Source organism: Nicotiana sylvestris, chromosome 1, assembly GCF_000393655.2.
Source record: "Nicotiana sylvestris chromosome 1, ASM39365v2, whole genome shotgun sequence".
In the NCBI taxonomy this organism is placed as follows: domain Eukaryota; kingdom Viridiplantae; phylum Streptophyta; class Magnoliopsida; order Solanales; family Solanaceae; genus Nicotiana; species Nicotiana sylvestris.
Genome location: NC_091057.1, coordinates 185,496,464 through 185,523,782, shown reverse-complemented (window position 1 = coordinate 185,523,782; position 27,319 = coordinate 185,496,464). Strand labels below are relative to the sequence as shown.

The 27,319-nt window shown below is 33.9% G+C and overlaps 3 protein-coding genes across 3 annotated transcripts; all 3 read right to left on the bottom strand.

Annotated features, from left to right (window-relative positions):
- Positions 1–218: 218 nt before the first annotated feature.
- LOC104237377 (subtilisin-like protease SBT1.6) lies at positions 219–3,045 on the bottom strand. The gene has a single exon (XM_009791521.2). The coding sequence runs from the start codon at positions 2,956–2,958 to the stop codon at positions 634–636; it is 2,325 nt and encodes a 774-aa protein (XP_009789823.1). The 5' UTR covers positions 2,959–3,045; the 3' UTR covers positions 219–633.
- Positions 3,046–16,028: 12,983 nt separating this feature from the next.
- LOC104237378 (actin-depolymerizing factor 5-like) lies at positions 16,029–17,825 on the bottom strand. Its single transcript, XM_009791522.2, has 3 exons — positions 17,711–17,825; positions 17,366–17,625; positions 16,029–16,429 (listed from the first exon to the last, which is right to left on the bottom strand). The coding sequence occupies exons 1-3, from the start codon at positions 17,729–17,731 to the stop codon at positions 16,279–16,281; spliced, it is 432 nt and encodes a 143-aa protein (XP_009789824.1). The 5' UTR covers positions 17,732–17,825; the 3' UTR covers positions 16,029–16,278.
- Positions 17,826–22,186: 4,361 nt separating this feature from the next.
- On the bottom strand, positions 22,187–27,040 carry LOC104237379 (uncharacterized). Its single transcript, XM_009791523.2, has 3 exons — positions 25,759–27,040; positions 22,740–23,082; positions 22,187–22,624 (listed from the first exon to the last, which is right to left on the bottom strand). Exons 1-3 carry the CDS (start codon positions 26,769–26,771, stop codon positions 22,358–22,360), a joined length of 1,623 nt encoding a protein of 540 aa, XP_009789825.1. The 5' UTR covers positions 26,772–27,040; the 3' UTR covers positions 22,187–22,357.
- Positions 27,041–27,319: the final 279 nt, after the last annotated feature.

Genomic DNA, 27,319 nt, shown 5'->3' with positions numbered 1-27,319 from the left:
GAAATAACTTTCTATCACCGATGAAGGATATTTTGTATTTCACAAAACAAAAAAGTAAACAAGGAAAAGGGACCACAAAGAAATTTTCGGCTTTGCATTATCAAGTTTAAATAATAACAACATCAAATACCACCAAACAAAAAAACAAAGAAAAGGAAAGACCAAATTCTCTCTAATCAACCTTTTTAGTACATGATTGAGTGTGTTGACCACAAAACTTCAAAGCAAAGACATTGATCTTTCATTAAAGCTAATTGATCATATCTTACAATATACTTCCTATAAGCATAGCACACATTGTTGTGACATTACAGACAAGTTGGAAAGCAAAAACTAAAGGCCTACAGAAACCCCTGTTGATATCTTGGAAGAAAAAGAAGAAGAAAAAAGGAAAACAAAAATTACAAAAAGTTAAATAAAAAAATAAAAACAAGGCCATATTATAACCCGCATTCTAGCATTTTCGACCCTAAAGCCAAAACAAACTAGGTTAAAACCTCTGTAATTTAGACTCTAGTGTAGAATCTAGTCATCTACATGCTGAACGTAATGTGCTCTGTGATTAGCACATTAATCTTTTTCCCATACCCATAAATCTCGATCAAAACAACAGGATCAAGATTAGTTTACTATCTACAATGGGCTCATTTGGGTAACCACAATGGGGCTCCGAACCACATGATTTCCATCAATCCAAGAAAGTGACCCGAACTCTGCACCCGAATCATTCAACACCAGATTCTTACTGTCGACCGTTATAGTCACGTAGTAACTCAATTTCCTCACCTTCTCGGAAAACACCAATTTGTCCGGCTTTACACTTACCGTCACCCCTTTTGGGGCCTCAATTTTCACTTTGTACTCTGCATTTGTGTCACCCACGTTCGTCACTGTTCTGAAGAATGTCTTGCTTGAAACCCCTTTCGCTGCAGTCGAAAATAAAGCCGCTATTGATGGGTAGTTCAAGTTCTCCGGCAATGGCTTTTTCATCGGACAATTTACAGGTGATTTAGTTATCACTTGAATTGTCTTAGGACCGTACTCGATTGCACATAAGAAGCTCACGTAGTCTTCGTTTGCTAGATCGTATACTAGCCCAGGGTCTAATGCAAGATCAAGATTTAAGTGTCCTGCACCATAATCATATGGTGTAGCTGGTTTTCCAGTGGCTTCATCGGTCATGGGCTGCAGCCTATTATCGACACGGTTAGCTGTTGTCATCATTGCAGATCTTATTGCTGCAGGGCTCCAATCTGGATGAGCAGATTTGAGCAATGCAGCTGCACCACTTACATGTGGGCAAGCCATTGAAGTGCCTGAAAGTATATTGAACTCTGCTTTTCGATTGTCCAAATCTAGACCCGTTGGACCAACTGCATCAGTCCATGCTGCTAAAATGTTAACACCAGGTGCTATAAGGTCCGGCTTTAGAATTTCGGGATTCAGACCATTGGGACCTCGCCCCGAAAATGATGCCACAACTGGAGCTGGTTTAACTCCAATTACAGTCCCGTGGAAATTAATAGTTGCAGAGGCAGTTGGATGCGACGCTATATAGGACTTAATAGCATCACCTTCATTAGCACCAACAGCACAAGTTGGTATCAAATGAGCATCACCAACAAGACCTTCACCATTCGAAACACCATTCGCTAAAATCATTCCAACACCACCAGCTTTATGAACAACCATTCCCTTAGCAACGCGGGGGTTGCTACCACGATCACAGATCACAATCTTACCCCTAACTAAATGAGGATCAAGTGAATTTTCCATACAGAGTGAAGCAGAGAGTACACCTGATTTCCCAGGGTACACTATGGGATACATTTTCCCATTCAGAGGCTTTCCGGCGTATAATGATACGCCAGAAAGCTTCCTTCCATCCCCGAGAATTACTTCTGCGGGGAAATTCCTATCAATTGTCCCAGCTCCAACAGTCGTCAGCCACGGCGCAAGATTCGTAACAGACATTCCATTTGGCCCATCATTTCCAGCCGAGGAAGACACAAATACACCCCTAGAAACAGCACCATAAGCTCCAATAGCAATCGGATCGAGATAATAAGGCGAAGATATTCCATCTCCGCCCCCAATTGAGATCGAAATTACATCGACGCCATCAGAAACAGCAGCATCAAACGCAGCAAGGATATCAGAATCAAAGCAACCTGAATTTTTCCAGCAAACTTTATAAACAGCTAAACGAGCTTTAGGAGCAACACCTTTAGCAATACCGGACGCATAACCAGACATGTTAGCACTAAAAGCATGCCGCCCAGCGGCTGTTGAAGCTGTATGGGTCCCATGACCATCTGCGTCCCTTGGTGATTTAAACTCAACGGTATCATTAATCCCCCCACCACCAATTCCGCCAAATCCCGGTGCAGCTTCATGTCCTTTAGAGAAAAATCGAGCGCCAATAATTTTCCGATTACAATTTTTAGCAGTGAATTTATCTCCCGTTTGGCATACACCTTTCCAACGGGTCGGAATGGGGCCCAAATTAAGATCCGAAAAACTCCGACGCTCCGGCCAAATTCCGGTATCTAAAACACCGACAATAACATCAGAACCATAATCTGATTCCGACCATAAACCTTTTTGGTTTCTTAAACCCAGAAACTGCGGCGACCGAGTTGTATGTAGTTGCCTCCGGCGATCCTCAAATGTTGCGAGAATTGAAGGATGTTGAAGTATTGAAGCAGCTTGAGAAGGACTTAAAGAAGCTGAAAATCCATGAAAAACGTTGTCATAAACGTGAAGGATGTTCACCGGTTCAGTGAACTCGGAGCTGTACCAGTGGTAATGGGTGGGGAAAATTGCCGGTTTAGAGAAGCTGTCGACTCGAAATATGTATGTTTTTGCTGCCGGTTCAGCTGAAACCGGCGAGAAAATCGGGATTATTGCAGTGAACGTGAAACAGAGGAAGTGAGTCAGAAGCAGAAGCGAAGCCATGAGAGTAGGGTTTGAAAGAGGAGAGTAAGGTGTGGAGTGATTGAAGTGTTGAATTACTGACAATGTTGGTGTGTTATACAAGGGATTATTGTCCTTTTACTTCTCTTTTTTAATATTTTAATTTGAATAAAGCTGGGGACTTATTTACTTAACCTAGTGAGTTCGAATTAAAAGGACTTTTAGTTCGGGCTAGAAATTTTATATTTAATTTGCGAAGAAGTATAAAGGGTAGCCCGATGCACTAAGCTTTCGCTATGCGGCGGGTTAGGTAAAAAGTCGGACCACAAGAGTCTATATTACGCAGTCTTACGCTGCATTTTCTGCAAAAAGTTGTTTTCATTGCTTGAACCCGTAACCTATTGGTCACATAACAACAACTTTACCAGCTACGCCAAGGTTCTCCTTCTTAGTGAAGAAGTATATAAAATTTATATAATTTTTGTATATAATAGACAGAATATATATATATATATATATATATATATAATATTTTTTTGATTATTATTTTGAGAGCGGCTATATGGTATCATTTTTCTTTTGAGTTATATGCGCGATATTAAAATATATTTACAGTATTAAATCCTCAAAAATAATTTATAAATAAATTTTATCAAAATGTGAGATTTATAATCTTAAAAATCGGTGAGTTACCTGTTAAATTATATTTAATATAATTACTGTGGATTTAGGGGTTTCTTTTGGAATTTTAAAATGTTAAGGAATTGTAGGTATGATTTTGTCGCTGAGAAAGTTGGATTGTTGACGAGATTAGTTATGTGTCAGACCCCAATTTATGCGGAAAAAGTGGAATAAAGGAATTCAATATATTACCTAACTCCAACTTGTTGATTATGATTTCAGATAAAAAAGAGACGTTATTGATTAACGACAAATATAAAACTAATTTAATAAATTGTTTATAATATTGAGTTTGAATATAAATAAAAAAAACAAGACAAGAGTTAGATGGATTTCTCACTTGATAAGCACCTTACACGAGGATTCAAATTCTATCAAGCTTTGTTCTAAAATATTTGATATTAAAAAAAAGAATTAATTGTTTATTACTTGTAATTTTATTAAATCTACACTAATTATTTGAATTAATGAAATATTAAATAAGTAAAGTATTTACAAAAAGATAAAGAGGTGCTTTGGATGATTTCTCTTTTTGTCCTTTTGCTTTATTGATAAGAACAGAGTGTGGACCATATTGGTCTATTAATATGATTGCAATAATTCTACTATAGAACCGCGATTGGCATCCACAAATAAACTTTCATAAATAAATAAATAAATAAATAATTTATCGGAATTAATATGAAATTAACTGTCCACATAGCACCAGCACCACATCTCTAATATAGAAGGTAAAAAATAGGAGTAACATCAATTGTGACCCTCAAATTCTAAATTTTGGACGATTATCCATATTGGCCTCCAATTGTCGGGTCCTAATGAAAATGAAAGATTTAGCATTACATGAATTAAAATTATTACCAAAAAATAGTCCACAACTATTTATGAAACCGTTGTTAGTCGTGTGATTAAAAATAAAACAGAAGTTAGGTTAAAAATACATAGAGCTTTGATGCTGCATGGTCCAGAGATGACACGTGTTTGCTCTAATTGAAGCAAAAAGCATAGAGATTAATTTTAGGGCCCATTAATATATTATGACCCAACCATCCCAGAAAATGACATCCTTGTGAATTAAAAGTCGTTAGTTTGCCGCGATTCACGAGGTCTGTCTGCAGTCATTTGCCAAATTCTACACCGAGGGATGTAAAAATAGCACGAGCTTACCCGTTTTCGGATTGTTAATTAAAAAATAATCAGTATTTGCAAAGTTATTGAAAAATAGTGATTGTTTTGTTAAAACGCGAAAGGTTTCAGCATAATATGCTGGATTATAGAGCTCATGCGTATAAACTTCTAACATATTATGTTAGAACTCCAGTACAGGAAAAGTTCAAGTATAATATGCGGGATTATGGAGCTCCTTCATATAACTTCTAGCATATTACGATCGAACTCCAGCACATTATAATATTCTAACATATTATGTTGGAAGCTCATATAAAAATAAAACATTCGAACTCCAGCATATTATATGAAAAATGGTTAAATTTCGATTACTTTTGAAATTGTAGTTATTTTTCAATTATCAATCGTAAATATGAGTATCTCTAATTTTCCCCTTGAGGAATCCCTTTTTTAACCCAAAAAAAAAAGATTCATTTACATTGAAAATATAAAAGAAAAAATGGGATGATTTCTACCGACATCATTAGACGATAAGTGTTGCGGTCACTCGGGAGTTTTTTGATTGGAGAAATTAGAAAAAATAATCCCGACATAAAATTATATATAAAATAATGTAATTTTTGATTGAAAGTATTAGATAAAAGAAATTTTTGCATAATAAATTCAGCGTTTGGTTAGTAATATTAAATAATACTCGCTATTTTAGACACTAAAAACATAGTACATAAGATATAATTTATTATAGAAATCTATTTTTACATAATAATTAACTTTATCTCCTATTCCTTTTTTCTTTTCATTTAATGTCAGAGTTGTCCAACTTTTGCTTCGTAGATTAGAGACTTCACTTTCAACCACCAGATTTAGATAAAGCATTGAAGAAAAAAAAAGAACATAATAATCACTAAAAGAGAAAGGAAATATTGAAAATGGAGACACAGAATAAAATGAAAAGACAGAAAAAAGAATAAAGAATCAGAAAAAGAAAAAGGAAGAAAATTAAATATCAAAATATCGCCGAGAACATGTACTCATAATTGACTGACCGGACGATAGATATTCGCTGTCGGCCTTTTATCTCGTGGCGGACATGTTATCATTCAGCCCTTTGTAAAAACAAAACAAACAAACAACGACCCAGTATAATCCCACAAGTGGGGTCTGGGGAGGGTAATATGTACGCAGACCTTACCCCTAGCCCTTTGTAATAAACCCTTGAACTAATTGTTACTTATAGGCCAAGCTTCTCAAGAGAAAAAAGTATTTTTTTTTCAAAATTATTTTTTTTTAATTTGAAATGTTTGGCCAAACTTATTTAGGAAAAAAATATGCTTTTGGGAAAAAGGAGAAGCAGAAAAAAGTAGTTTCTTTCCAAAAGTAGAAGCAGTTTTGGCTTTTCTTTTTACCTAAAATACCCTTAACAAAATATAGTATATACCAAAATAACCCTTAAACCTAATACTTAGGATATTAATTTATAAATATTTCTTCTTATTTTTAGGAAAACTTTCTAATATATAGTGACTTTAGGGGTGAATGCTTTTATATTTGTTGAAGGAATTTTAATATATTTAACTTATATTAAAAGAATTAAGTACTTTTTAATTTTATTTTCATATTTTACTTAAATAAAATGAATTTTTTTAATTATTGCATGTAATAACAAAATTTTGATATTATTTATTTACTTATAATATTAATTATTAAGTAAATCTATTCATGTCCTTATTCGTAATTTGACACTAAAAAGCACTTTCTAAAAAGCTTGGTCAAATACAAATTATTTTTCAAAAGTTCTTTTCGGACTGATTAGCCAAACACAAACTGCTTATCTCCAAAAGTACTTTTTTCAAAAACACTTCTCAAAATAAGCTGATTTCTCTAGCTTGGCCAAACATGCTATTAGTTAATGCATAAGTATTTATACGGTGCGAATTTTGATTAATTGGGGCTCTGAAATAGATATAGCCATCGTAGGAAACTCTAAAAATAGTAACTTTTTTTTTTCTCTCACAAATCTTTCTTTAAAAAAATTACAAATATTTACAAATAAAACTTTCCAAACTTTCTCTCTAAAACTGTTTAAGTTAAAATATGTTCAGTCAATAAATATGTCATGATTCAGTTGTTTATGTTTACTTTTAAGGTGAGTTAGATGACTATAGGCTAAACTACGAGTTCTCCTTCCAACTCAAAACTGGCCTTTTTCTTGTGCTATTTTTTAATTTGTCAATCCAAGTAAAACATGTTTTTTCTGTATAACCCAAAATGATGCAAAGAAAAATGTACTTAGGTAGTTCAAACTGACCTAAGGTTTTGAATGAACTAATCCTAATTTTGCTCAAGTTGACCAATTAAAGCACATCTTCATAGTTTAATCCATTCAAGTTAGTCAGAGCAAAGTTTTGAGGCTACATAGAGGTTAAAGGAAAAATGACACTGCATAGCCACTCCAAAAATAATAGTTGAAAAAGTGTATAATTTTTGTATATTTTTTGTATATATATAGACTCTGTATGTTAAATACAAAAAATTATACAAATTTGATACATCATTTCGACTACCAAACATAAATAGTTTCTAGCGTAGGCTAAAAGTGATAATATCCGAAGTTAGACCTGCATGTAGGCCCAGTTTGATAAGTTAACTGATGGGCTTTTCAAGAGCAGCAGATTCTGAAACTGGTTTTGAGGCCTAAAGTCTAAACGAGAGAGAAATGGTAAGGACTGTTATGGGCTGGGCCTATAGCAGACACTACATTGCCTTGTTTTGATCTCCTGTGGATAAAACAAGATGGCCATATGCCATAGCCAAATTTTGGACATTATTTGATTGAAAGTTGAAAGAAATACTTATTTGAAATTCAAGTTTAAAGATTGTATTTGGAAGCTGAGATTGTATTTGAAAATAAATTAATTGATGTTTTGTGAGTATTATAACCACTCTTTCATTGGAAATAATTCCCAAATGAGTTATCCAACTTTAAATTCATTATGTCAAGTTAAAAGTTAAAATGATGGACAAATATTCGTGGCCCAACTTCAACTTGCAAATAATGACTTCACTATGGTTATTTGCATCTATACCCGTTTTTTGGGTCACGTTTTAACTTATGTCCGTTTTGCAAAAAAAATTACAAGCGTACCCACCTTTTCGCGTAACTTCAGTATACGGGGCTGAAGTAGCAAAGGCAATCACACAAACTTCAGCATAATAGCTGAAGTTTTGTTCTCTATTTGCTGAAGTTTTTGTTTGTAATTGCTGAACTTAAGCATAGTAGCTGAAGTTTTGTTCTCTATTTACTGAAATTTTTGTTTGTAATTTCACTAAATAAGTTGAAGTTTTTTTGTCGTGGATTCATTACTTTTGTCATTAAGCTTTTTCAAAACTTCAGCAGAAGATGCTGAAGTTATTTAGTTCATTAATAAAAATTTCAGCACTAAATAAGCTGAAGTTTTTTTGTACTGGATAAGTTTTTTCAAAAACTTCAGCAGAAGATGCTGAAGTTATTTAGTTCATTTTGTAAAAACTTCAGCACTAAATAAGCTGAAGTTTTTTTGTCCTGGATTCATTAGTTTTGTCATAAAGCTTTTTTAAAATCTTCAATAGAAGATGATGAAGTTATTTAGTTCATTAGTAAAAACTTCAGCACTATATAAGCTGAAGTTTTTGAAAAAACTTTCTAACATACTAGATAAATAATCAGATTGCCAACAATATCTAAATCATAAATTTTGGAAACAATAAACGTGAAAAGAATAGAATTATCATGAAAAGAATCACTAAGTGTGACCTTAAACTTCCCGTACGTGAAAATATTCACAAATTATTGTCTACTAACTTACGTAATTATTTATAATTTATTTTTAAATAATCTGATAAACATACTTATGGCAATCATCCCATGAACTGAAGTTTCATAGTAGCACCAACATCAGCAGAGGAAAGAAGAAGAAGAAGAAAACGAAGGAGGAGAAAGAGGAAGAGAAAGGGGGCTGAAGTTGTTTAAAAAGTGGGTACAAGTTAAAACTTTTTTAAAAAATGGGTATAGGTTAAATGGTTGGGCGTCCCGTGCAATTTTTACCTTCACTATGGGGCTAAACGGGTCCATAGTGCTGCCAGTTACTAGTATGAAGAAGTAAACATAGCACAGGCTCGCTAGTTTTCGGACTGGTTATTGAAAAATAGCCAACGTTTGCAAAATCATTGAAAAATAGCTACTATTTTGCTGCAACACGGAAAGTTCCAGCATAATATACTAGAGATTAGAACACCTGTGTATGAACTTCCAGCATATTATGATGGACTAGTATAATATACTGGAACTCTAGTATATTATACTAGATGTGCAATATATTATACTGGAACTCAAGTATATTATGGTGGAATATTTTCCGGATTTTAAACAGTGTTTTGTTCAAATTTATCTTTACATGAAAAGTGGCTAAATTTCAATTACTTTCGAAGTTGTGACTATTTTTTAATTACCACTTGTAAATCTGACTATTTTTGAATTTCACGCTATGAAAAATATAATGTAGTACCAATTCAACTAATCGCTACAGCAGCAACAACAACAACATTAACAAATGCATTAAATCGAAATTAGTTAGTTTCAACTAAATGTATCCTCTATATTTTTTTCATTCGGTTCATTTTCTTCAAAACTCAATAATTTATTCTTTCTAAAATAATTAAAAATTCTCTAAAACTAGAGATTCTCTAAATATTACCCTTATTTTTTAAACCATTTTACAATATTTTTGCGAAATTCAACCACTCGCTACATTAAGAAAATTATTATGTGAAAAAAAAGAAAGAAATATGTGCATCATATCCAATGTGCAAGATATAACAATTTGAGCCGTAATGCACAAATTCTGAGTATCACACTGTTGCCCACTTTTCTTACTCAAAAATTAGATAAATGGGGGCAAAAATGTTAGCATTTGAATGTAGTTAATTACCACTGCTGCTAGCATAATTTGTAGGTTTATGATTTAATTAGTCATTTTCTTTAATGTCATATTTTTTTTTAATAAGTAATCGTTTTTACACTTGGTCTAGGACTGATTAGCAAGGTCGATGGTTGCACAAGGGCACATGATGTTCAAAATGTACCAGTTTCTAATTGATGGAGTTAGTTCAGCAGTCAGTTTAAAACAATCATTTTGTAATTTGTACAATGTCGTGAAATATAATCATATGAGTATCGTATTATTATAAGCAGATGAAATTGCTGATTACATACTTGTAGTATTACATAAAGATATTTCTATTCAAAAAACAAAAAAACAAATGCATGGACCCAATAATAAGTCCCTAATAATTGAGGAACCGGTAAGCTGCATGCTTCTGGTAAATAAGCATATGATTAAATAATTTTTAGCAAATTAGATTCAGTTAAACCAAAATAAGCAACCGGATTTTACACTATCAGATTACCCAAAAAATATTTATATTATGCTTCCTTAAAAATAATACGAACTACCCGTTACCGTAAATAAAAGTGATATGATGGTAGCAAATTCCCAAGTATGTAACTTAAACTCAGTTTTATTTTCTTCTCCCTAATGATTATCAATCAAAAGACTAGAAAATGAAATGTGGATAGCCAATTTTAGCGCGTTTACATTACAGGTAAGACATGTCATAATCAGAGGCGAACCTAGGATGTTAAGGTCGAGGATGCACTTTTGGATTCAACTAAATCTGTTTTGTATAAAGAGTGCACAACTACTAATATATTACTATTTTCTAAGGATATATACATGTATACATGGAATTTTTGTCGAACTTTACGGGTGCCAGCGACCCCTCTTGTTATAGTATAGGTCCGCTTCTGGTCATAATAGGATTCAGATCTGATTGATCCGTCAAATTATTGATGCTAAAAATGTTTGTAATAATAAGTTGATTCTCATATTTAATTTGAGGATTTACGCTAAAAGTAATAAATAAGGCTATAAAATTATGATATGACTGTAACAAGAAGCTACTTGAGAATTTATCTTGAATTGAGCATATTTGACCTAACTACGCTACACGCACATGTTTGACCCGAATAAAGACAAGTTGACAAGGAGGATCATGTCGTTAATAACTCAACGATCAATAAATTGAGCGTAAATCTTAAAAATTAACAAACTTCAGCAAAGATAAATAAATATATATATATATATATATATATATATATATATAACTTTTTTCTTTTTATAAACCTTGTTTTGATAAAGTTATCCAATATATACGAAGGGAGAAATAACACGAATCCAATAAAACAATCGAAATAGTACAAGCTGGCCATACACTACCATTAAAAAAAGTTTTCTTGAATCCATTTGACCCGCATAATTTGATCATATCCTTAAGTTTACTTGAATCCATTTGACCCGCATAATCTTGAGGCTTGATCATTTTAACACACTATTTGAACGCAAAAGTTTTTTCATTTTTTAATTATGCTTCTTATTATATTGGGAGATCAAGTAAGTGTAAAAATTAAAACGGGACAATAAAAAGATTTTTTTTTTACTTTAAATCAAAGACATAGAGAAAAAAAATCAAAAATTTGTTTTGTCGTGTATTTTATATTAGTCTAATAAATTAAATATCTATCTAGTAAATAATCCGTTATTATTTAATTTTTGTTATAAATAAAATTTTATCTATGGTGAATGTCTATATTTTAGAGAGATTTTAGAGATTATTACTTGGTGACTAAGTCACTTTTCCCCTATAAATAGAGAGGTCATATTCCATTGTAAATCATCCCAAAATCAATAAGAATTCTCTCTCCCTACGTTTCTGTGCAATACTCTTTTCTTCTTTTATTGTTTCATAACACGTTATCAACACGGGACTCTAATCAATTGAGTAGAAGCTTTGGGATTGAGCATAATGATTGTCAATTGTTCCATGAACTTCCTTCATGAATAAATTCTGGATTTAAGGTATGTATTTTACCTTATTTTTCTCTTTTATTCTATAATTTGATTTTAAATACAAGCAAAGACAATAAATTTTGCTTATAACTCTAATGGAGTTAGTAAGAAATTATAACCACTCAAAAATTTTCATGCATTACCATGATCAAATTCATGTATGATTGTGGGCACAAGAAGTGCAAACCCGTCCCATTGAATTTGCTTCATTCTTATTCCCTTAAGAGAATGTGGTAGTAATATGTAATAAGTCTGAAAGAAGACAAAATTATTACTGTGAAAGTATCAATAGATATGGACATAGCAATAAACGAAATTATAATCGTCATCATTGTGATAATGAGAATAATAATAATTCTCAAACTAATCTTTCACTTTGTGAAAGTAATATTTATCATCGATTTGTCATGAGATTTTGTAAAGCACATATAGATGATTATGGTCCATTCATGATGTGAATGTGACAACATATAATTTATGAATACATATTCATTCTTGGAAGAATATGAATGTGCTACTGATAGTGAATATGTCACACTCACCCCTAGAAAGAGGTTTGAGATGAAATAAGAAAATAATTTCATTATTATGGCATGAATAGTCATTGATCACGTACCTATTGTGATTATGCCAAAATATTTTGGTAATATGATTATTAAAGAATAACATTAATGCAAGAAACATATCTTGCATATAATTTTGACCATAACCACAATGGTATAACTTTCTCTTTAAAAGAGATATTCACCCTATGGATGTTGATGAATATGTGATAGTATCAAATTAATTGATAGCTCTGAAAGACCCAATTATTATTATTTTGGAGGAATGAAATTGATTATCAATAAGATATTGTGATATAGTAAGTATCAAAGAAACTTAATTGAGTTTCTAAAGTATTCACGAAAGCAGTTGGTCATACTGAGACTATAAATAAAGGAAAGATTTAATATATTCTATTACTACAACTTGTAGCGGGGTAATATGCATGTAAAAAGCTACCCGCTTTATTCTCCAATTTGTACTACACAAACTAAAGAATGCCACAATAAAATAGAAGTTAAAGATCCATATCATTATAAACTTGGAGTTTATTGATAATTGCACATGGCATGGTGTAATATGAAGTTTATCAATATTGATAATTTATTCAGTTGGCATACTTGGTTTAGCCATATCAATTTAAGTATGATGTGCAAAAATAATAGATAATTCATACGGGTAAATATTAAAGAACTAAAAAATTATTTACCAATTCTCTTATATTACTTGTTTTCATTAATTAATATACCAACTAAAATTGGGATTGAATTCCATGAATGCTGGAAATATCGCAGGTGAAAATGAGCACATTCACCTTCCATGTATACCACATAAGATGCATCTATGATATTGTTACATGTGGGATTATTATTAACCTGCAACCTAGTGTTTGCGAGGTAATTGCTCAATAATTTAATTTAGAGCATAATTTTTAGTATTTTTTATTCAAGAAAGTTTATCTGGATAAGTTGGTTTACATCAAAGTTGGTTTAGCAAAATAATTATTGAGTGCCTCCACTTAATAGCTAAACTATTACTTATAAGAACAAAGTTATCTATATCGGTTTAATATACGTTATATACGAAAGTATATTATATTCTCCTTTCACAAGTGATTTCAGGGTCAGGAACCATATAATTTCATCTCATTATTATTGATGTGCGGTGTATATTTTGATTAACACCATAACACACAAAGATGAGCTTTCAAAGTTGAGGAAGCAAGTTAGTTTTTCTAACATGAGGGGGGAGACAAGATAAACAGTTGAGAAAAAGTTACGTGAAATGAATTATCGTGTGTACATCTAGATCCTCGAATAAGATAATATGAACTTGAAGTTCATAAAAGATAATTCATTTGCAATATATTGCAAAGCATGCCAGACGCATTTGCTGACCCAAAGAAAGTAACTATATTCTCATTGCAAATGCTCCTATTAGAATAAGTCCTAGAAGGATAAAGTCTATGGTATGCTTAAAGCATATAGACAAATCGGTTTCAAATAAACTTCTTAATAAAGAAGATGAGGAAATGATCAAAATAATCATAATAAAGAGGCAAATGATCTAGAAGATCACATGACATAACACTTCATAAAATCTCAGGAGAGATTTAGGTACCTGAATATATAAATAAAAAAATCTCTATCTTATGTCTATATGAAAAATAAGGAGTCTGGAACCGTATATATATATATATATATATATATATATATATATATATATATATATATGAGGATCTTAAGTGTGGAGAAACAATTCAAATAGAATTAGTTTCATATGAAAGACATGTAGTTTTGAATATGTAGTTCAAATACTTGAAAGTATAAAGTCAATAGTATGTGCAATCAGTTTTCGATATCTTATTTGTCTAGCATGACATGAAACTTGATATGCATCTAATTAAAGTCTATTATATAACATTATGACTTATATGACAATCCTTAGAAGGATTTAAATCGCTTAGACCATATATAATTTTTCGGTCATTCTAAGTGCTATTTGTGCACATATGTATCTTGCTATAATTAAAAGCATGGTAATGTGATAGCGAGAATACCTCTGCTATTTCACGACATTATATGAAGAGATTACATATATACAAGAATGGTGATTTCAAGGTGCAACATATTAATTCAAGTGATAATATGACTGATTTGTTCACCAAATCTCTACTGATGTCAACCTTCAAGAAACTAGTATACAAGATTGGGATGCGAAGCTCAAGGATGTAAATTGATGCTCTCATCAGGGGGAGTTAATGCGCGTTGCACTCTTTTTCCCTTACAAGGTTTTGTCCCACTAGGTTTTCAACGAGACAACTAAAAAGCGTATTGTTAGATAAGTGCACTCTTTTTCTTTCTCTAGAATTTTTTTCCCACTGGGTATTATTTTAGTTAAGATTTTAACGAGGCACCTTATCTGTTGAATAGACATTCAAGGGAGAGTGTTATAAATAAAATTTTATCTATGGTGAATGTCTATATTTAGAGAGATTCTAGGGATTATTACTTGGCGGCTAAGTCACTTTTTCCCTATAAATAGAGGAGTCCTATTCCATTGTAAATCATCCCAAAATCAATAAGAATTCTATTTTCCTACGTTTCTGCAATACTCTTTTCTTCTTTTATTGTTTCATAATAATTCTCACATTATAATCATTGTATAAGCTGTTCACAAGCTACACAACACCTTAATATCAAAAGGTAAATGTAATTCCCAAAGTGGGATCGCCTTTGTTAGGAAGCATTTTATCCCCAAATATGAGGTTTTTCGGTATGAATCCGAATTTAATCGAGTCTAATATAGATACCGGATGCCGGGTAATTAAAAATAAAATAAAATGTAATTCCCAAAGAAGAGCACTTGCCGCCAGGGCAGTAGGTGCCAGCCAAAGATGAATGAAAGGAAGATCTGCTTGTCTCCTCATTGGATCCGTTTGGTAAACATCTATTCCACTTTATTCTACACTGCTCTAAAAGACTGGTTCACACACACACACACACAAAAAAAAAAAAAAACTTTTTATAAAAGAAAAAATTGGCTACAAAATTACCCAATTCATCAACCTGATCTAATAACACAAGAAAAAGGTAAAGATTAATTGAAAGTTATTCATCAACCTGATCTAATAACACAAGAAAAAGGTAAAGATTAATTGAAAGTTTCGGATATGAGCCACGAGTATGGAGTCATGCTTATTTTGAAAGTGCTTTATTTTTTTACTAAAGACTTTTAGGTGCGAATTTAAATTTAACCCGACCTTAACACAAGAATTAAATACCATGTAAACACCAAAAAAGAAAGGGTAAAATTCAAAAATAACCTGTGTTACAAGTGGTAATTGAAAAATAGCGACAGTTTTAAAAGTAATCGAAATTTAGCCACATTTTATGTAAATATAAATCTGAACGAAAATACTGTTCAAAATCCGGAAAATATTCCAACATAATATACTGGAGTTCGAATTTTTTACATGTGAACTTTCAACATAATATACTGGAGTTCCAGCATAATATGCTGGAAGTTCATATACAAGTGCATCAATCTCCAGTATATTATGCTGGAACTCCAGTATTGCAGCAAAATAGTGACTATTTTTCAATAATTTTACAAACACCGACTATTTTTTAATTATCAATCAAAAAACTGATTAGCCCGTACTATTTTTACAAAAAAAAAAAGATAAAGGTAAATTAATACTTTAATAAAGTCTTGATTGCTTTACCTTTATCTTACAAAAAAGTACCTAAAGAAATTGAAGTGATCTTAATCTCCACGTATGAACAAGAGATAAAGTTACACAAAACTCATTAATAGTAGAAACACTTGTAGTTAAATTAGTAGAAAAGGACATGATAGTTATCACAAATTAGAAGGTTTAGATCAACCTTGCTTTTAGATCTTACAAAAAAGGTCACAATAGTACCACTAAGAAAGAAAGAAAGAAAGCATCTTTGCCCTCTAAGTGGAGTCATTATTATATTAAAAAAACAAAACAAAGTTTGAAAAAGATGGCCAAAATAACAGTGCATTAATTTGGTTGCTAATAAAAAAATGGGACATCTCATTTGGCTCTGTCCTTGATCAAATCAATTCCCATCTCAGTTGGATCAGTTGCTTGAAGTTCATAGCTAATTCCATCTAGCACTCTTCTCAGTCCAGCTTTTGAAGTTGCATACAATATTTTTGCTCTGATTCTTGATTCTGTTGGTGACCTATTGAGTCAAAAAAATTCCCAAAAATTTCAATAAATGTATCAAAATATGACAGTCGAGAGGGATTAACTTAGCAATATATCATGATCTGAAAATTTTTGAGCGAGTGGAGCATATAACAACAACCCAGTAAAATCTCACAAGTGAAGTCTGGGAAGGATAAAATGTACGCAGACCTTATCCCTATCCGGAGGGAGAAAGAGGCTGTTTCCAAAAGAAACTCGACTCTAAGAAGGAGCAAGTGAAAAATAAAGGTGGCAAAATCAACCTATTTTTCAACCTCCAACTCGTCCAAGGTTAAAAAATTGAGTTATAATCGATTTGTTCACTTGATCCGACGAGTTGGACCAAGAATGATTAATCAAATTATTAGGTCAAAACGAGTCAAAATACTGTAATGCAACTTAACTCCAACCATCCAAGATCAAATATAGAAATTAAATGGGAAATTATATAAATTTGGAATATCAACCTAAGAATAATACATTAACATTCACTATTTTTTTTCTCTCAAGAAACAAAATAAGAAGAAGAGATGAGGTGACGTCAAGCTAATTAGGTAGGTAGAATTATGACATGTTATTTGACTCAGGGGAATCTTTAGAATTCTCGCTGCTTAACTTTCAATTCTCTTCCGACTATCAAATGAAATGTGAATAACTCATCCTTCTCTCTTTAAAAAGAAAAGGCGTTTTCGGTTCGATTGGTGCTTGAAACAATTTTGTTTCTCGATATTACTATATCTCTAATCAATAATTTTATATCATGAGGAACTACTGAACTCAATCAACCTTTGACAAATTGTGTCATAATTTAACTCGTTTTGATCCGTCTAAATTTGATCCAACGCGTTCATTTACCACCTCTAATGAGAATAAAAAAGAAAATATGAAGAGAATATCGATCAAAAAAGTGGAAGTAAGAAGAGCAACAAACCAGGCAATGAAGAAGATCTTGCTCTTTCGACAATTATCAACAGTAACAAAATCAAAATCAAAAACAGCATATCGACAATCATCTTTAGGTAGAGCAGCAGCAAAATCTTCATAATTTTCACCAGGTCCACCAACTTTATCAACTGTGACCAATCTTGATTTCTCATCAATTTTATAAACTATATACCTATGAACCTTTTTCCATTTCATTTCCATGTACGAGTTTTTGCATTCATCAGTCACCCACATGCCTGTAGTCGCCTGTTTAATTAGTCACATCACAAAAACAACAGTCAGTAAACGAAAATTCAGAATTTAGAGTCAGTGAATTCAGATAAATATTTACCATCTTAAATGCCATAGCCATGATGTAGGATGCAAGTAAAAGAGAGCAAATTAATTTGATATTTTGTTTTCTTGTTGGCTAAGTAAGTGAGGATGGTGGAAAATATGAATTGAGAGAGAATAGTTCAGGAGTGAAGGGTATTTAAATAGGATGTGGTTATTAAAATGCCATTAAATTATGGGTAATATTACGAGTTTATCTATACTAGATCTAAGAAATTTATGATTGAATGACTAAATTGACCTCCATTGGGATTTCTGCTTAGCCTTGGAAGCTGTTGCCTAACTATAAGAGTTATATTGGAAAATGGATTATTTTTCTAAGAATGTTCTGTGCATGTAGATCCTTACTTTAACCTATAATAATTGATTATAAGAATGATCAATGGGCTCAAAAATTTTACTGGAGACATAGTAGTTAAGCGTTTATCATCATTCTCACAGTAAAACTGGTTACTGAATACTAGTATAAACATTACCCCTCTGGTCCACTTTTTTTAAATTTTGATTCACAATAAAAAATCATGAAAGAATTAACTTTTTTTTCTTTCAAAGTTGTCATTGGAGTAAAGAGCCTAGGAGTATATTTGTTGTATTTTCAATGAACAAATTAAGGTTAATATGGTCAATTAAATTGTTAAGTAATGCTAAAAGGTGAATTCCTTGATAGGTGTGAAAACAACCAAACATCACTTAAAGTAGACCGGAAAGAGTATTATATTTAATGATAGTATTCGAATCAGCTTGCGTGCATCTCGATATTTTACTATGTCCTTTAGCGTCTCTTCTTTAGCGTAATCGCTAAATAACTTTACCACTAGAATTTAAGCAGGTGAAAGAAATCACCTAAAAATTCCATTGGTTACTACACATCAGAGAATTTTTTGAAATAGTGGAGAATCCTTTAAGAAAGCATAATACATGTAGAACATTAATATAGCCGATTCAAATTTATTAGGTCTAAACGTAGTTAATTGATGCTACAATCCTTTTTAGTCAAAAAAATCTCATTCTTAAATTTGAATTAACTAGGGATGGAAAGACATGTGACCAGGAGGTCACGAGTTCGAGCAGTGGAAACAGTCTCTTGCAGAAATGCAGGATAAGACTGCGTATGATAGACCCTTGTGGTCTGGTACTTCCTCGAACCCCTCACATAGCGGAAGTTTAGTGCACCGTGCTATCCTTTTTATTTTGCCCCGGATGGAAAGACAAACTTTTTTGGCATGCCTATATATAAAGCTTTAATCAGGGAAATATCCTTCATTTTAGCTGCAAAATTGGAATATAAGTGGTCCATTTTTAGGGTTGCACAAGCACATCTCGTCTCTCTTTTTTTTCTTTGAGTTCCTCAAAAGTCTTGGCGTGAAAGCAAAGGTGGAAAAAAGGATGGGTCTCACCCTCTTATCCAATTCTACAAGTAAAAAATTTCTTTTTTTGAAGATCCCAAAAAGATAATAAAATAAAATAAAATAAATGATGAAGGAATATAAAATTCCATTTTTTGCCTTATTTCAGCTCATTGGTTCAAGAAATGCATCATATCTAACCCTTTCAATAGGTTCATTTGCCAATTGGAAACAATGAATGAGTATAAATTTCAAAGATTGTAAATCCCTATGGTTGAGTTTACCCACAAATTTGTCTAGGAATGCAGTAGAAAATCTGATTATTTAATGTTTTTGTCATCAAATAATGCTGCAAACCACTGTATGTATCAAGTACATGAATATAAATACCATGAATTGCAACAAGATATGCTAAGAAAAGAAAGAATCAAAGAAATATTAGAGAATTACAAACACTAAAATCTGAGAGAGCCCATCAGAGCAAGTAAAGATTTGGATGTGGATGAGGAGACATGTCATATTTCAACTTGGCCCTCTTTCTTTGTGAACCTAAAATTCTATCAGCCCACAATTGTATCATGTGCTTTGACTATACTTCTCTTTCCAATTTTTTTACGCATTTGGATATCCGAATATATAGAGCTCGAACCAGACACCTCTAGTTATTCATCCGACCACATTCCTTGGTGATTCTATTTTTTATTGGATTAACCAGGTAACTATGTTGCCTGCGGGATAAATAGGCGCTTACGACCTAATTATTAGCACATGTAAAGAGAAAATAGTTGTCATTTCTTCAGCTTACCGAGGACATGATCCACGATAGGAAGATGTGAAGGTTGAGGATTAGGGTTGAAGGTTGACAGGTAGTCGTGCGTTAGGAGTAGGCTTACCAGTAGAACTAATACTATTCTTGTATTTTCGTTCTTTATTATTACACGTTTTGTCATTCGCTTCCATTGTCCTATTACATTGTTGTTACTATTGTTGTTGCTTCATTTTCACTGTTATTTGAGCCGAGGGTCTATCGAAAATAACTTCTTTACCTTTATAAAGTAGGGGTAATACCTGCATACACACTACCCACCCCAAACCCCACTTATGAGATTACACTGGGCTTGTTGTTATTGTTGTAAATAGAAAATAGTTGCTCTTGTATGACAAGATACTTTAACACCTCTAACCTCTTAGAAATGAAACTTTCTTTTCGAATTTCTTGGTTGTAAAGTGACAAAGAGGATTGTGGTTATAGATGGAAAATAAACTACTATTCTGGATCTTCTTAATGGATGTACTCAAGTGGTAGAGCATAATTTTCCCTTACTGTAGATGGAGGCCATTCTTTGTTTGGTGGCTGAAAAAAAAGACAGTATGGTACACTAAGCTCCCGTTATGCTCGGGGTTCAGGGAAGGATCTCGGTATACTAAGCTCCTGTTATGCGCGAAGTTCAGGGAAAGGTCGGACCACAAGGGTCTATCGTACGCAGCCTTATCCTGCAAAAATGCAGGAGGCTGTTAAAAAGGGCAGCCCGGTGCACTAAGCTCCAGCTATGCGCGGGGTCTGGGTGGCTGAATTTTTGGTAATTGGAAAAACTTGATACCACATATATGATCGAATGATATATCCAACCTGCAGTGTTACCCCTATGGCCTTTTCTTCTTTGTAGTTTTGGCTGTGATGCCAATTCTCTGGAAACTTAGTTTCTATGTCCTTATCCTTTGGGGATCATACAATGACTATGTGACAAAACTTTGTAGCCCAAATAGTTTCCAGCATAGGATGCTGAAACAACTGTCCGCATCATATTTCACAGATCATAAAGAGGATGTCCAAATCTGCAGAAGTCATTACCTCATGGACCAAATGTCATGGTTCACCAGAAGTTCTAATTGTTCCTAGCAGATGTAATTTAGCGGCCACAATATGTCCTGTCTCCGTATAAGAGAGGCACCAGAGAAGGTTCTTTGACAACAACAACAACAACTAACGTCACAGTCCCAAACAAGTTCGGAAAAAGGTTCTTTGGCAAATTAAATAGTAAGTGATTCAGTTCTCGTGAGCCCTCAAAACTACTTATTTCTCCCTATAGGCTTTGGTTCAGTGATAAGAACATGACGCGTAATGTATGAGTTAGAAGCACGTAATGATGCAAACCTACCGAGGTGGTCAAGTGGTAAGAACATGACATGTGATATCTGAGCTAGGCACATGTCCTGATGCGAACCTGGCAAGGACTAAAAGTTTGATATTTAAGTTGAAAAGATAGGGCGTTACACTCATCCACCTAGTTTCGAACCATGAGTCCATTGGCCCTAAAACATTTCTCAATTATCCAAATAAATGAATGATAGTACTTACTTCCTAATAATGAATGAGTACTAACAAACAAACATATCAAGCTTCCTATTTCCTTATCCTTTGGGGGTTATACAATGACAATCTGACAATTTTGTAGCCTAAAGATTTTCCAGCATAGGATGCTGAAACAATTGTCAGCATCATATATCACTGATCATAAAGAGGATGTCCAAATCAGCAAAGTCATTACCCATGGACCAAATGTCATGGTACACCACAAGTTCTAATTGTTGCTAGCAGATGTAATTTAGCAGACACAAGCTATCCTTTGTCTATTTACAAGAGAAGCACCAGAGAAGGTTCTTTGGCAACAACAACCACGCCTCAGTGCCAAACACATCGGGAGAAGGTTCTTTCGCAAATTAAAACTAAATAGACAATAACTGATTCTGTTCTGTGAGTGAGCAATGCATCATTTTGACACATGTCACAAGTTCAAAATCCATCAGGGGATGAAATCCGAGTATTTAAGTGGAGTACAGATGGACCAAGCCATTATCCATCGAACCATGCACCAATTGACCCTCGAAGATTTCTAAGCTATCCCAAAGAAATAATGGAAGTAGTTGCTTACTAACTCGATCCCTTGTAGACGCGATGAATGAGTATCAACAAGCAAAATTATCAAACAATCAAACGATGCAAAAGCATGATACAGTATAGCCTAAAACCACTGACGACCAATGAAAGCCTGGATCCATCAAGCGATTTGATTACTCTTTCCACGCTTTGAGTAATCTGAACGTGAACCAGGAACTAACAGAAATAATGGCACAGATAGCATATTTTCATCTTTATTGGAAAAACACTGTTATACAGAATAAATTTACCTCAATGCACAACTTGCCTAACAGGCAAACTCAGAAGTCACAAAATGAACCCGGAAAAAGGAGAAGAATTACAGACAGAATACAACACATTGAATTTAACCAAAGGTTTGTTATACAACAAGGGGACTTCTGGCACCGTAAGCGGCAGAACTATGACCCCTACTGATAGGAAGGTGCACATAAACATCATGAACTTCCTGTTTACATACCTCTCCTCTGTCTCTGTCAACCGCATAGCAAACATATACTGTGTCGATAACGTTATCCAAAACGTGCACGAAGAAACCAAGAACCACCATCAGCAGCAGCCATGCCAGAGCAGCAATAAGGTATGCTTCGACACCAAGATGACTGGCAGCTCTTACCACAACAAAAACCTGGAAGCAAAAATAACCAAACGTATTTTTTTATTTTTTTCTTCCTTTAAGGCGGATAATGAAAAGCATTTAACCATATAGCATATATTGTTGATCAATACCCAGAACGACTCACCAATATTGCATATATTGTTGAGAGAACAAAAATTATTCCAGCCAGTATGCGAGTGGAGACGGTCTCCACAAAAACTGGAGAGAGAAGATTGCGCTTTAGAAGTTCATACGTCATCCTAGCAGAAGTGCAATATGCTTCACCAGTTATAGCTGCAAAGTTTATGGTGAATTTATTCACAAACTCAACTGCTGACAGCAAGGTATTGGCACAAAATCGCAGGATAAGGTTCACAATTCCAGAATCTTCTTGTCTTGCATTATCAACCATAGCACGAACCATACGAACCACACAGATTAGTAACCCAGAGAAACATACTGTGCCCGAGGATGGGCCAAACGCATGTCTGCGAATTTCCACAAAAAAATCATGAAAAAAGAAACTAGCACCAAAAGAAAGCTCTCGAGAAAACCAGAAAAATTAGAAAAGATCCAGGCAGTTATGCTGAAACAAGAACGTATAGCAAAGAAGTATCGACTTCATCATTTAGACATCAATAACTTCGGCAAAGATTTCATCATTAAATTTGGAATTAAAAAAAAAACTTCGCACCAGTCCAAACAAGTTGGGGTCGGATATATGATCCCTTACATGTTTCTCCATTTTTAACTAATCTCAGCCAACATAACACAAAATAAAAATATAAACATAAAGTACTATGAGGCCTATATATTTCTACTGGTACAAAAATCTCTAATAGAGAACAAAGACTCCTAGAAATCATACAACCTAAAGTAAATGTATTAACCAGCTAATTTCTTTTTTGCTTAAATGGACATGTAAACTACCAACTAATTGCTATCACTTATACATATATTTTCCTTCTATTGTGCCCTATCTTTCGCAGACTCTGCATGGAATCCAAGGGATTGTAAATCTTTCGAAACAATTTCCTTTATGTCTACCTCCTCCCCTTTTAAACGCCTTCAATTACCATGGTCTCACACCTACAGACCTGTGAATCAGGTGGCCGATGCAGGACATAACCAAATCAGCTCAAGCGACCTTCTCATTTTAATCTTGTTTAATTTTGTATGGCTACACATCTATCTTAGCATCGCATTTCCGCGATACTCATCTTGTGGATGTGTTGGACTTTAGCAGCCCAACCGTCACTGCCATACAACATTGCTAGTGTTATATAACTGTTTTTATAGAACTACCTTTCATTTTGGTCTGCATCCTTCTATCACCTAAGGCTTCGATAGCACTTCTATTTTTCAACCATCCAATTTTGATTTTATGTGTAACAATTCGTTTATCAAGCCATTTTCCTGGAATAATGAGTCTAGATATTTGATTTGCTTGCATGTAGGCACCACAAACCTGTCTAATCAACCTCAATTCCACTCTTCTTATACTGACTAAACTGCATAAATTCAGTCTTACTACTAATCCTAAAACTCTTACTCTCTAAAATGTTTCTCCACAGTTCATACTTTTGGTTGACAACCTCGCTGGCTTCATCAATTAGCATAACATGTTAGCAAATAGTATACACAACAGAACCTCATCTTGTATTGTGTTGATTAACTCATCCATAACTAGAGTAAATAATGTCAATCCTGGCAGTGGCTTATGCTTGTCTCTCCTCCCTCCCTCCCTCAACTCTCCTTCCACATGGTTTACGGAAAAATAATGCCTAATAATAAAACAGCTAAACCAAGGGATTTTAAATTAGACTTAAGCTACACTTGGAAAGAGTACTTGTAGGTTTCTTTTTTGATAATCGAGAAATCAGCTCCACTTTAAATGCCATACTTGGTTCACCAGCAACATTCGAACTTGTGATGCGCACCTACGACACATCCAACGTCATACTACCTTTGTCATTGAACCAAAGCCCTATGGACATGTTTTTCTATATTCTTCTTTTTTTCTTTTTTTTCTTTTCCTCCGGACACATTTTCTGGTACTTAATCATACTGATTTTGAGTAATGATTAAAAGCATGAACAAGTTGAGTGGTTAAGTTCCAGTTAGTCTACAACCATCCAGTCTATGCACCACCACTGACTACTTGTACTGTGTTGATTAACTCATCCATAACTAGAACCTCATCTTGTATTGTGTTGATTAACTCATCCATAACTAGAGTAAATAATGCGAAACCTGGTAGTGGCTTATGCTTGTCCTTCCTCCCTCCCTCCCTCAACTCTCCTTTCACATGGTTTGATTAGAGAGAAAGTAATGCCTAATAATTAAACAGCCAAACCAAGAAATTTCAGATTAGATTTGAGTTACACCTGGAAAGAGCAATTGTAGGTTTCCTTTTTCTTTTTTGATAATCGAGAAGTCCGATCCACTTTAAATACCATACGTGGTTTACCAGCACTATTCGAACTTGTGATGCGCACCTACCACACATCCAACGTGGTACTACCTTTGCCACTTTGCCGTTGAACCAAAGCCCTAGGGACATGTTTTTTCCTATATTCTTTTTTTTTAATCCTCCGGATGCACTTGTTGGTACTTAATCATACTGATAGCTGAGTAATGATTGAAAGCATGAAAAAGTCGAATGGTTGAGTTCCAGTTAGTCTAGGACCATCTAGTCAATGCACCACCACTGACTACTGTCATTCGTTACTGAGGCTTTATGCCTATGCCAAAGGGAATAAAACTGCCTAAAATGCAAGGGGCCAGCAATGAAATCCAGACATACTACAAATACCCTTCCGCTTTCCAGGATCAGTTGCAGTGTAGAACTATAACAGAAACATAGCCATTGCATGCAAGAAGAAGGACAATAAGGTGCTCTCTACAGTTTTTATTTTTCTGCCATCATTTGCATAGGTAATTAAGAATAAGCTGATACAATGATAGGCACTTAACAATCGAAGGTAAGAGTATTCTGTTATCACAGAAATTTGCTGCAAAAGAATAAGCTCATACAAAGATAGGAGCTTTATAATCAAAGTTAAGAATATTCTGCTATCGTTTGCATAGATAATTAGCTATAAGAGAATAGGCTCATACCAAAATAGGCACTCCACCATCGAAGTTAAAGAGTATGAACTAACCTCAAAGCACTTCTCATAGACTTTTTGGGACCTGATTCATCCTTGGAGAAATACCATTGTGCAATTGTCCCGCTTATCACATAAACTTGTGCCTCAATCATCGCCGTCGCAGACCAAAGCATTGTTAGAATAGCAAAAGTATAATAAGCAGGAACCCATTTATCCTGTTTCCACACACAATAGTAATCCCCATTCTTTTCCTTAGGTACAACCTCTCCATTAAACCTAGCAAAAACCAAGAAAACAACAATGGGAGCATAATACACTAACAGTCCTAAAGTCAATGTTGGAAGCACTCCAAACAACCCTAAATTCCTAGAAAGGGCATAAGAAGCAACCCCAATAATCTTAATAGTCAACTCAATCCTATGCCAATTAGCTACAAAAATCCAAACAAGAAGCCCAATTAACAACAACACAAAAACAAGCACCAAAATCCTATAAGCTAAAGGGAAATCTTCACTACATTTGGAGCTAACAGTACAAGCAACAAACCAGTAAATATCAAGAAACACAGGTACAATTACAAAAAAGGGAAGTGAAGCATAGACTATCTGCTTTGTATAACGCTTGAGCAAGAAAAGCACAAACAACACAAAGGGTATGCTTAAAACTAAAGTAACTACAAGGGTCCAAATCAAACTCTTCAAAAAACTAGAATCAGAAGAGTAAAGTTCAAAAAAGTTGTTACTAGAACTAGAACTTTGAAGGGTACAAGAAGAGGAGGTGAAATTGTAGGTAAAAGATGAAACTTGGGAGTGATGAGGATTTTTATGAACAGAAGCAAAAATACCAAAACCAAAAGTGGATAAAACAAGAAGAGCAAAAAGGATAAGAAAGGGAAGATCTTTAAAGGGTCTTGGACCAAAGTTATAAGAGATCTGAAGGAACTGAGTTTGGTCTTCTGGGTCTAAAGAAGATTGGCCAGGGTAGTTATGAGGGGTTAGAAGGGGTTGGGTGGTGGGGTCAACAATAGTAGAAGAAAGCTTATTTGGGTCTTCACTGGTTTCCATGGCAAAAAAAGAAAATCAAGAATCTTTGTTGGTTGGGGGCTTGAAGAATGGGGTGGTGGAGGAATTCATGAATTTCATGGTGGGGGTTGGAGATGATGGTGATGATGACGAGGTTGTGGTCGGTGGTGAAAGCTAGCCACGTGAGACAATTTGATGTTATTCTATTCGGGAATAGATCGGTACTAAGGTAGCTAAAGACGTGCCAGTATAAGGTTTTGTCAGTGTTGGATAATTACAATCTGATTTTGTTGGTGTAATTCAAGATTCATAACCAGCTTTGAAAATTGGTGTTATTAATTGGAGGGATCGGTTTATTAAATCCTGTGTATTTATTCGGCTCATATATGTAACAAATTCATTAAAAGGGCACTCCGGTACACTATGCTCTCAAACAAAACCCTCCCTCCGGTTTACAATTTGTTATCAATTTGCTTTTTTATTTTTGTTCAAAATAAGTGTACCACGTCTTGAACCCGTAATCTCTTGAAGGGTGTTTTTACGGTTCGAACCCGTAACCTCTTGATCACATGGCAACAACTTTACCGATT